General features: G+C 37.8%; 1 protein-coding gene across 5 annotated transcripts in view; it reads right to left on the reverse strand.

The window, feature by feature from the left end:
- LOC105473408 (RAP1B, member of RAS oncogene family) overlaps positions 1 to 12,612 on the reverse strand; it is a 50,784-nt gene that overhangs the window by 12,097 nt on the left and 26,075 nt on the right. For 4 of the 5 annotated variants that reach the window (XM_071071469.1, XM_071071466.1, XM_071071470.1 and 1 more), the window contains exon 2: positions 1,472 to 1,554. In XM_071071469.1, coding sequence (XP_070927570.1) covers positions 1,472 to 1,528 — 57 coding nt within the window. In that variant the 5' untranslated portion in view covers positions 1,529 to 1,554. Of the gene's footprint in view, positions 1 to 1,471; positions 1,555 to 12,323; positions 12,361 to 12,612 lie in introns of those variants that run through there. The other variant, XM_071071468.1, reaches the window with a different exon arrangement.

Consider the following 12,612-nt stretch of genomic DNA (forward strand, 5'->3'; position numbering starts at 1 on the left):
AATTACCTCAGAAAGCTGTTTTCTATTTTTAAATAAATAATCACTATGCTCCTTATTGGGTAATTCTAAATTTAGAGATCATATATTTAAAAATTTTAAATGTCTTTTGTTTCAGTCTTTTATTATTTTTTTTCTTTGAGACAGAGTCTTGCTCTGTCTCCCACGCTGGAGTGCAGTGACACAATCTTGGCTCACTGCAACCTCTGCCTCCTGGGTTCAGGCCATTCTCCCACATCAGCCTCCCAAGTAGCTGGGATTATAGGCATGCACCACCACATCTGGCTAATTTTTGTATTTTTAGTAGAGATGGGGTTTCACTATATTGGCCAGGCTGCTTTAGAACTCCTGACCTCAGGTGATCTGCCCGCCTCGGCCTCCGAAAGTGTTGGGATTATAGGTGTGAGCCACCGTGCCGGTGTTGTTTCAGTCTTAAGAGCTTAAATTTGAATTTTAAATTAGAAATTGACTAATTTTATGTTATGTATACACACATACATGCACAATCAACTGACCTCCCCATCACTTTGGATACAAATTGAAAAAGCAGTTCATTTCACATCATATATACTTCTCCGTTTGTTCCAAGCATGTCAATTCTCAGCTAGGTGGCCTTTCTAAGTGGCCAAGATGGTTTATCTTATGAGTGAGGCAGAAGGTCAATCTATTTGCTTGTGAGGCTTTGCTAAGCTCTGAACTATTCATCAAATTATTTTCCCTACGTTTTTCCCCTTTCCCAACCCTCATTACCGAGTTATTCTTGCTACACCATTCCTTGATGCAGAAAACATGGCCATTAAAATAATAATGTAAAACTGGACAGTCAAACGTAATATTTGAAGAAGACTTTTTATAAGCTTTGATATTTTCTAACATAAAATGTATAGGGTAAGACTATATGTAAGAAGAAAAAGCAAGCCAGGCATGGTGATTTATGCCTGTAATTCCAGCACTTTGGGAGGCAAAGGTGGATTACTTGAGGCCAGGAGTTTAAGACCAGCCTGAGCAATACAGCAAGACATCATCTCTACAAAAAACTTTATAAAAATTAGCCTGGCATGAAGGCACATGCCTGTAGTCCCAAGCATTCAGGAGGCTGAGATCACCTGACCCCTTAGCCTGGGCAACAGAGTGAGACCCTGTCTGAAAACAAATAAAAATAAAAAGACCAAAACTTATTCTACCTGCCTCTGAAATGCAAATGCAAAAAGACACATATTTGTATGCTCTCAATCTCTGTGCTTAGCTCAAATTGTATCCCAGCATAATTCGTGTCATTCTGGAGTCAATGTTCCAGAGAGAATATGATCCACCCAGATATAATTAAAAGTTGAGTAAAATTACAAGAAAAATATTACATTGCTTCTAAAGTCATTAAGGGATTTTATCTTAACAAAGACTTATCAAAACCTAAAACTCAACAGAAAAAGAACGTCTCGGAGTGAAAGGCTTAGGTAAAGTAAGAATGACTTACCAAAGCAGACTTTCCAACGCCGCCTGAGCCAAGAACGACTAGCTTATACTCACGCATGATGCAGGCTTGTCAAAACCTAGTACCTTATTAAAGAAAAAAAAAAAAAAAAGAATTCTAAGTAAAGTTTTGTATTCCTGTGCTTTTCACAGAAATAAAACATTCAGGAAAATAGATTTATTTAAAATGATTACTATACAACACAAATACGGAGCACCCTATGAGCAGACTTACTAAAAGATGCTCAGAGGTAGAAGAAAACTACAGAATCACTTGATATCAAGAGTTCAAGACCAGCCTGGCCACCATAGCAAAACCCTTTTTTTTCGGGGGGGGGGGGGGGGCGGCACTTCACCACGTTGGCCAGGATGGTCTCAATCTCTTGACCTCCTCATGATCCACCCGCCTTGGCCTCCCAAAGTGCTGGGATTACAGGCGTGAGCCACCATACCCAGCTGCAAAACCCTGTTTCTACCAAAAAAAAAAAAAAAAAAGACAAAAATTAGCCGAGTGTGGTGGCACATGCCTGTAATCCCAACTGCTCGCAAAGCTGAGGCATGAAAATTGCTTGAACCTGGGAGGCGGAGGTTGCAGTGAGCTGAGATCACGCCACTGGGCTCCAGCCTGGGCAACACAGTGAGATTCTGTCTTAAAAAAAAAAAGATTTAATGGGATACAAAATAAAAATTGATTTAAGGAAATTTTCAAAGTATTCTGGCACAGCCCCAATAGCTAAAGTAAAGAGATGGCCTTTCTTTTTGTATATGGGTTCAGGTCTGAAATAGGAAACTTAAAATGGAAAATTGGTAATCTGAAAAAATCTACAATGGTTGAGATTTTCAGTCTTACAAACAAGCTAGAAAAAACTAAATAAAAGGGTCTTTGTTTTTGAAGAAATGAAAACCTACAGATGAAGCTACTTGTACAAACAGAGCCACAGGAGAAACTGATGTTGCACATTCACTAAGAAATGGAAGTACAATAACCCCAAATCTGTTCAATTTTGCTGCTCCAAGGGTAATATGAGCATCCAATTCTCCACCCTTCCTCCACTGGGGGTGGGAGTGGGACTGACTACATATAGTCACAGGAAACCTTTTGGGGGTGATGGAAGTGTTCTAAAAACTGGTTGTAGTGGGCTGGACTACACCTGTAATCCCAGCACTTTGGGAGGCCAAGGCGGGCAGATCACGAGGTCAGGAGTTTGCGACCAGCCTGGACAATATGGTAAAACCCCACTTCTACTAAAAACACAAAAAATTAGCAGGGTGTGGTGGTGGGCACCTGTAATCCCAGCTATTCCGGAGGCTGAGGCAGAAGAATCGCGTGAACCTGAGAGGCAGAGGTTGCAGTAAGCCGAGATCACACCACTGCACTCCAGCCCCAGCAAGAGTGGGAGACTCCATCTCAAAAAAAAAAAAAAAAAACCCACAAAACAAAACACGCCAAAAACCGGTTGTAGTGATGGCTGCGCAACTGCGCAACTATATATATTCACTAAAACCTCCAAACGTAACACAACTGACCGAAACAACATAAAAACAATTTAAAAATACTGAATATAAAAACTATACATTTATCAGAGGTGTTTTCTAAGAGACGTATGCCTTTATTTTCTTATCTCACAAAGGTGGCTAAGTTGGCTGTGGGAGTTATACTTCTTTAGTGAGATTAGGGACTCTTTTTTCCCAGCTGCTTCATTTATCCATGAATGAGCATTATTATTTGTTGCTAGAATGAGTCAGGTTAATCCATATTATTGTATCTATCAGTAATTTGCTCCTTTTATTATTATTGATTAAAATATACCATCTGAATACATGACATTTTCTTTACCCATTCACACCAGCTGATGAAAATTTGGATTGTTTCCAGTTTGGGGATGTTATCAGGGTATTTTTGTTACCTTAAAGAGCAAAACAAAACAAAAAAGCCCCAACAGTACGATAGTCAAGATTTGAATCAATATTTTTTCAAATCTATGCTTTCTACTACACCAGTCTTGAAAACACTGTTTAAAAGACTTTTTTTAAGACTGAAATAACAAACAGATTTTTTATTGTGAATTCCAACTCCGACTGACTGGCAACAGCCATTGTCCTGTTTTTAGGATAGTGTGGTTGCATCTAGTTTTGCAGAAAAGACAACTCTGCTCAATAAGCAACATAACTGGCTTGTAGTGCTGGTAGGGACTGGAAAAGAGTTGTAGCACCTGTATCTGTGTAGTGTATTTGTGATCTCTAGGCATAACCTTTCTGTTCAAGTGTTCTTTTCCTGAAGTCCTTAGTTCAGGTTAAGAATGAGCATTTTGAAATATGTCAATTCCCTAAAATTTCATGCACAATTAAAAATGGGAATAGTTACATCAGATTTTCAAAGAGATTTGTAACAACTACTATTTGAGACGTTGAGATTAATTGTTCTCTTTCACAGAACCCCATGGGGGAACAATTTTGACAGCATAGCATAGTGGCGAATGGTACCTAAGTTTCAAATCGTGGTCTTCTATAATCTTGGGCAAATCATGAAACCTTTCAGAGCCTCACTTTCCTTCCAGGTAAAATTAAGATAGTAACAGTTACATGATAAGGTTGTGAGATGGATTAAAAAGAAGGTAAACTCCATAAGGATAGGGATTTTTGTCTGTTTTACTCACTGCCATATTCCCAGAACCTGAAACTGTGCCTGAAGTATGTGTTCCATAAATTAAAGAAAGAATAAGGAAACAAATGTAGTAATTCTTCAGTCACTGACACAACACCTTGCACATACTTGGGCAACAAAAGATAAATTTTAGGCTGGGCGCGGTGGCTCATGCCTGTAATCCCAGCACTTTGGGAGGCCCAGGCGGTTGGATCACTGGATGTCAGAAGTTCAAGACCAGCCTGGTCAACATGGTGAAGCCTCTAAAAATACAAAATTAGCCGGGTGTGGTGGCACGTGCCTGTAATCCCACTTACTTGGGAAACTGAGGCAAGAGAATACCTTGAACCTAGGAGGGGGAGGTTGCAGTGAGCCCAGAGTGCACTGCTGCACTCCAACCCGGGTGACAGAGCAAGACTCCGTCTCAAAAAAAAAAGTAACTTTTAAAATAATAGTAATGTCAATGGTTTGAGCTGCCACTCACTACGCTAAGAGAACTGCTATTCCTTCAGTTAAGAATCACTGCTCGACTTTTTTTTTTTGTTTGTTTGTTTTTTTGAGATGGAGTCTCGCTCTGTCGCCCAGGCTGGAGTGCAGTGGCGCAATCTCAGCTCAATGCAACCTCCGCCTCCCAGGTTCACACCATTCTCCTGCTTCAGCCTCCTGAAGAGCTGGGACTACAGGCGCCCACCACCATGCCCGGCTTATTTTCTGTATGTATTATTTTTAGTAGAGATGGGGTTTCACCGTGTTAGCCAGGTTGGTCTCCATATCCTGACCTCGTGATTTGCCCACCTCGGCCTCCTAAAGTGCTGGGATTACAGGCATGAGCCACCATGCCCCGCCCACTGCTTGACTCTTTAATCTATAGCTCAATAAAACATATAAGAACCCTCCATGTCAATATAAAAAAGCAAAAAGCTGTGCACACCTCAGTATTGTGAATCATTTAAAAATGTTCAGAGATAATGACTGGGAAATAGCCCTCCTTTAAGTATTTAAAAAACACATTACTAAACAAAAATCCTGTAATATTGGCATTATCTCTGACAGCTAATATTAATCACAGAAGTCTTAATGAAATCTATTGTACCTCAAGTTATGCAGACTGCAATTTTGACAGCCTAGGAGCAATCTCATTATTGAAAAAATCTTGAGAGTATAATAGAAAATAAATTTCAATTCCCTGGAATAAAAAAAAAGAAAAAAAAATACACAACAAGGTGGTAGGATAGGGAATTTTCTTTTCCTTTTGCTTCTTTTTTTCTGACAGTTCAATTGTTAACAAATAAAAAAATATACAACAAATGAAACAAAACCTGAAGTTAACAGAGAAATTGTGAAGTTGTTCCATAATTACCCCAATATTATATAATAAGAATGCTGATAATTACTGGTATTTTTAAGAAGCAGACTTTAGAAAATTCAAAAATACCAAGTTTAGCCACTCAACTCATAGAGTAACTATAAAACACTGATGCTGGAAGAGAAAAGTATTTCTTGGATTAATAAACTAATGGTGAGGGTACCTTTTTAAAGAAATAAGCAGGTAAGCATAAAAGAATCAATTAAAGTTTAATTCTGTTAAGCCTTAATTACTTCCCAGAAAACACTTCTCAAAAAGGGCTAAGAGATGCTTAACTACTGAAAATTACAACATTAAACATATTTTAAGTGCTTTATAGGAAAAGAAATACTCAATGTAAATGCTGACATTTTAAACACCTATCTTACATCAATGCAATATTTACCATTAATTAGCAAGCAAAGTTTATCTAGAATGAAAAGATAAATAAGGTAGCAAAGGACTTAAGTTAGTACTTTAACTGGTGTGCCACAAGCAAATGATTATATTCTAAGAAGCTTGCTCATTTTTAACTACTTGTACATCAGGTAGTTAGAAGATAAGGATTAAGTCAAAAAGAGGATACAAAGTAATACCAGAATACCTGATATTACAAATTATTAAGAGTTCTGACTATCAGAAGGTATTACTGCCATGTACTACCATTTAAAGTGAAGAGATTTTGGAAGAAAAATAAAAACTATGATCAACAGAAAAATAAACTCAAAGAAATTTTAGAATGAACAACCTTCAAGAAGTCAAAGGCAACACAAATTAAATGAAACTGTGTTAGCAATGAGAGATATTGGCTAAATACTGTGCCTAAAATTATGGTGCTATTGGTCTACTGTGTAACATTCTAGTTTGAATTTCCAGCATAAGTGATGGGATTTTGTTCATTTACATGTGCTCTCTTTACGGTATTCCTTGTAAACAACAGCATTTGTAAAAACTGGATGCAGTTTGAAACTATCTGTACAGTTAAGAATTACTAGTTATCAATAATATGCCTATGTATGAATTAATCTGCAAATGTAGTACATTTGTATTAATCTTTAGTTTATGAATTAACCAATTATACCAACTACTGAGGGACTCCTGGATCTTCATTTTACTCAACCCGTTAAACAGAAAAGACTGTAGCATATATGCAAAATGAACTTAATGTTATCAACAGTGCAACTATACGATACTTCATCAGCAAAAAGGTGCAATTTCTATATCAAGTAGGCACATACACAATTATAAACTTTATGCATGATTCACACTGCCTCTCCAACACAATCTAATATTACAGATGAAGAAAATCAATTAAATCTCTAAAGAAAGCTATCAAAATACTAAAAATTCCACTACTGTTCAAACTTAAAGTATTTTCTACACTGATTTAATTTGTTTTTATCTTTGATTCAGAGGAACTGTGGAATGCACTGATTTTTTCAAATGCATAAATGTTTCTGCTATTTATCTGAATATATTTTTGGGGTAGTTTTTAGTATTAGGTCATTTACATTTAAAGATTCCTAATCTGAGTTCCTCATATAATCACCTAAAATTTCTGTGACTACAACTAACCTGACTGATGAAAGTAACTGACAGCTTTTACACTTGGCTATTTACTTCTTGCAAAATACCTACTACCTTACTCATTTGTTTAAAAGTAGTTTACTTATTATTACTTCTACAACTTTTTCCATTTCCTCTACAGGCTGGAGTTTTACTTGCGTTGGTTCTTTTTTATCAATTCAAAAAGCTGTTTAATTCTAGTTTCAGAGCAAACCACAGCAAAGACATGGAAAGACAAGAAAATAAAACCTCCTTTGGCATTGTCCAGAGTCAGGTTTCAGTGGCTGCTTCGTAACTATTTGAAATGAAAGTAGAAGAAGGGGGTGGTGGCTCATGCCTATAATGCCAGCACTCTGGGAGACAGAGACAAGTAGACTGCTTTAATGCAGGAGGAGTTCAAGACCAGCCTGGGCAACATGGCAAAACCTAGTCTTTACAAAAAATACGAAAATTAGCCAAGTGTAGTGGCACACACCTGTAGTCCCAGCTACTTGGGAGGCTGAGGTGGGAGCATCACTTGAGCCCAGGAGGTCGAGGCTTCAGTGAGCCATGTTTGTGCCACTGCACTCCAGCCTGGGTGACAAGTGAGACCCTGTCTCCAAAAAAAAAAAAAAAAAAAAAAAAAAATCATATTCTACATTAAGTTCAGTAAATTTATCTAAGATAATATTTCATTAATCAGAAATTATTAACTAGTATTTTCACAAAACAATAATGAATGCAATAATAATTCTGAGTTCACAGAAAATCCTGAAGACATGACTCAAAGAAAATAAAAACTGGTATTACCGGGTAGTTTTTGTCTAAATGTGTTCACTATATTAAACATCACAATGCAAATAACTGATTTAATTATCCAACATTCTGGATTGCCTGTAACATTCTTCCTAAGATTCAACTGTAGATATTACTGTTCCAAATTATGAACAAGGGTTATTCTAAAAAATCACTGAGGAAACTAAAAAGCATAACAAAATGATAAATTTATGTATTAAAAAGAAAATTCTTGTTTACTTGGTGCTGAGATTTATTGAGGACATACTCCATCATCCCAAGAACTGTGCTGGTCAGAAAAGAAAATCTAAGAAGTGACACCTTCCATTAACACTACTGTAATACAGCATTTAATATTCGACACCCATAAATAATATACTGAGTGTCTAATATGTGTTAGGCACTATTCTAGGCAGTGGGAATATAAAGCAGTGAACAAAATACCCTGTCCTCAGAATTTATAATCCAGAGTGAAGGGTATAGAGGGGAAACAAAGCCAATATAAAGTGTCAGGTGTGATAAGCAGTATGGAGGAAAAAAAACCAAAGGAGATAAAAATGGATGGTTTTATACAGGGTGGTTATGAAGGACTTCTATTAAGGTGAATCTATATTGCTCAGTACACAGAGTCCTGTCAATGGATTGGTATTAAATTTTGTTTTTAACAAAAGACTACCATTAAGCTTTGTCCTGTTGAGCATTTAAAAAAATCATCTTTGGGCTGGGCACGGTGGCTCATGCCTGTAATCCCAGCACTCTGGGAGGCTGAGGCAGGCAGATCACGAGGTCAGTCAGGATGGTCTCTGACTAACATGGTGAAACCCCGTCTCTACTAAAAATAAAAAAATTAGCCAGGTGTGGTGGCGGGCGCCTGTAATACCAGCTACTCAGGAGCCTGAGGCAGGAGAATTGCTTGAATCCAGGAGGCAGAAGTTGCAGTGAGCCGAGACTGCGCCACTGCACTCCAGCCTGGCAACAGAGCAAGACTCAGTATCAAAAAAAAAAAAAAAAATCTTTGGTGGGGTGACATGCTAATTAGTTAAATTTGGATTTGGGAGTCAGAGATTTATCCAGCCCCTTCCTCTGCAAAAAGGGGCATAAATGGGATTTCTGGAGAAGTCTAAATGTAGTTGGTCTTATGAGGTGCTGTTTTTCAATATGTACAAAATGCCCTTTGGTGATTTCCCATGCCAGCTCTTTACAGGAGGGCATTTATCTCTTTTCCTCAACTGTGTAGCAAGAACAACACAGAATCAGGACAGCACATTTCAAGATGCAGTTCTTAGGAGGTGTCAAGGAAATGTCTCTGAAGCATTCTTGCACTAACTCAGCCCACAGTGATCATTCTCCTTCACGACAAGTTATACCAAGTACTTTAGGACTTGATTATGTATTACCTTGTACTATTTTCTAAGGAGACAACAAGCTGTAGAAAGTAACATTAACTTTGAATTTAAGCAGCTCTATTTAAAAAGTTTTTATCTTGAGATAAATCACTTAATTCTCGGTTTCCAGATTCCTTGTCTACAAAAAGACGGAATGAGGGAAGGGGGAAATATTGAACACTCAGATGCCTTACATCAGTCAGCTAGCCATGTAAATGCCTGAAGCAGTAAGGTCTTATTAGGTAATAACGTGAACTGTGGTCAAGTAGAGAGTGAATGCTTTATAGGTAAAGTCATTTGAATTCTAAAACTTATGAATATTGTATAAACCAACAAAATCAATTTGAGAGATAAGAGATCTGAACCCTGGTCTGGCAGTTTTTGACTTCTAGACTAGATCCCTAAAGTCCCTTTCAATTATAAAATGTTTTGTTACAATAATGTTACATGCACCAGACTTTGAAGAATTAAACATAAATGGAATTTTAAAAGCATCTTAGGTTGGGCATGGTGACTCATGTCTGTAATTCCAGCACTTTGCGGGGCCGAGGTGGGCAGATCACTTTAAGTCAGGAGTTCGACACTAGCTGGCCAACATGGTGAAACCCCGTCTATACTAAAAAATACAAAAATTTGCTGGGCATGATGGTGCACGCCTGTAATCCCAGGTGCTTAGGAGGCTGAGGCAGGAGAATCATTTGAATCTGGAAGGCCGAGGCTGCAGTGAGCCAAGATCGCGCCACTACACTCCAGCCTAGGTGGACAGAGGAGACTCCATCTCAAAAAATAAAAATAAAAAAAAGTCGAGCAGTGATTCTTAACTGAAGGAACAGCAATTCTCTTTAGTGTATTGAGTGGCAGCTCAAACCACTGACATTACTATTATTATGTTTCAAAAAAAAAGTTATATTCCTTAATTACTATAAAAATATAAATTGCATTAGTAATAAAATGTAATGATAATCTAAATATTCCTTCTCTAACTTCATAATGGTGGTTTGATATTATAGATATATTAGAGTCATTATCTTTCAAAAACAATACACATTTTAAAAAGGAGTGAAAATAAACATAAGACAACATCCTTACTCCTAAGGTATGCACAACTGGGAAAATCCATTAAGATTAGTGTGCATTCAACCAGGACAAGATGCAACCACATTTTCTTTTACCTTCTCGCAAGCTAGTCCAAGATGCTTTATGCAATAAAAGCAATATAACTAAAAATTAGGGCACAGACATGACATCTCTCTCAGGAAGCACACTTCTCTTCAAATAATACCACAAATAAAGAGACTGACTGCATAAGGGATTATACAAATTGGTTACAGAGATTAAGACTGGGAAGTAAAATATAAAAAGTAAAAACAAGTGACTACCAAGGAAAAAATCTATATACCAAATATACAAAAAATGTGGACTAGTGAGACAAGTGTCACCAGAATGTACTATAAAACATTAAAGCCAACAACAGATTACCCTTAAAGACTGCTTTAATCCTATCCAGGATAAAACACAGCAGACCAATGGAATTTTAAAAACTTTAAATTTATATTAATCCAATTAACAAAATTTGCATCCAAGGTTACCTTAAAAACTTTGAATCCAAAATCTTGAAAAGCAAACAAATTAACTCATAAAAAAAATGGACCCATATTTAAGTAACATAAAGCAATTCTACATTTTAAGATGAAACTAACTGACTTTTTAAGAGACTTCCTTAACTGAGTGAGGCTAGTTCACAACTGGTAAATAAAGAAATCGTGGGGCTGGTTTGAGGCCCAAACTCAGTTTTTCCTTATACACTTAAAAGTAAATACTGTATCATCTTTGGAGCTCAGTGTGGTAAAACATGAAATCTGGAAATAAGGAGACCAAAACTAGCTATGTAATTTACTGGGGGTGGTCATTTATTTCTAGGCTGGCATCATTTATTTATTTATTTATTTTGAGATGGAGTTTTACTCGTCACCCAGGCTGGAGTGCAGTCACTGGTGTGATCTCAGCTCACTGCAACCTCAGTCTCCCTGGTTCAACTGATTCTCTTCTCTCAGCCTCCAGAGCAGGATTAGCCACCACACCTGGCTAATTTTATATTTTTAGTAGAGGTGGGGTTTCACCATGTTGGCCAGGCTGATCTTGAACTCCTGACCTCAGGTGATCCACCCGCCTCAGCCTCCCAAAGTGCTGGGATTACTGGCGTAAGCCACTGCACCTGGCCTCTAGGCTGGTGTCTTAATCTGTGAAATACGGACAACAATAATACTGACTGTACAGAGTTGAGAGACAGATTAAATAAGAATGTACACTGTTGATAAAAGCATTAAATGTTAGTTATTACCATCATCAAGCAGCTGCAGGGTAGTCCTTATGTTGGTGTCCACTATTCGGTCTATAAATGTTTGCTGAATAAAGATTAATAATTCTTTTCCAGCAAATGACAGAAGTATAGACTTTTAGAAGATGAGTAATAAGTTATCTTTTTACAGGTAAATTGCCATTTAAGTTCATATCAATTATTGACAGATGCCATGAATCCCAACTGAAGATGAAATACACAAATCTTGGCATTAAAAAAAGTAGGGACAGGCCGGGTGTGGTGGCTCACGCCTGGAATCTCAGCGCTTTGGGAGGCCAAGGTGGGTGGATCACCTGAGGTCAGGAGTTCCAGATGAGCCTGGCCAACATGGTGAAATGCCATCTCTACTAAAAATACAAAAATTAGCTGGGCATGATGGCGCACACCTGTAACCCAGCTATTCAGGAGGCTGAGGCAGAAGAACTGCTTGAATAGAGACTCCCGTCTCAAAAAAAAAAAAAAAAAAAAAAGTAGGGATAGGCATGGTGGCTCACGCCTGTACAACCCCAGCATTTTGGGAGGCTGAGGTGGGAAGACTGCTCGAGACTAGTCTGGACAACACAGCAAAACCACACTTCCACAAAAAATTTATAAAGTAGCTGGGTGTGGTAGTACATGTCTAGAGTACCAGCTGCTCAAAAGAATGAGGTGGGAGGATCACTTAAGCCCACCAATTGGAGGTTACAGTGAATTATGATTGCATTACTGCACTCTAGCATGGGTGACAAGACCTTGTTCCTAAAACAAACAAACAAACAACAAAAAAATAGTTCTTATACTTGCCTTCGAGGAATTACAGTCCAGTAGAAATGCCCTGCAGCAGAAACGCTAGTGTTAAAACCAACTTCTGGGTTCCAGAGACAACTGCTCTTAACTTTATAACCTGATTTATTTAAATCTCATTGATAAATGAAAAAGTAGCTTATAAGAATCAAATCCTTGAAAAGCAATAAGCAACATTTAAAAAGCGTGATTTCTTTCCCTTAAAATACGCCAAAAAATAGCTGAGTGCAGTGGCTCATGCCTGTAATCCCAGGACTGTGGAAGGCCGAGGCGGGCGGATCACCTGAGG

Source organism: Macaca nemestrina, chromosome 10, assembly GCF_043159975.1.
Source record: "Macaca nemestrina isolate mMacNem1 chromosome 10, mMacNem.hap1, whole genome shotgun sequence".
NCBI lineage: Eukaryota > Metazoa > Chordata > Mammalia > Primates > Cercopithecidae > Macaca > Macaca nemestrina.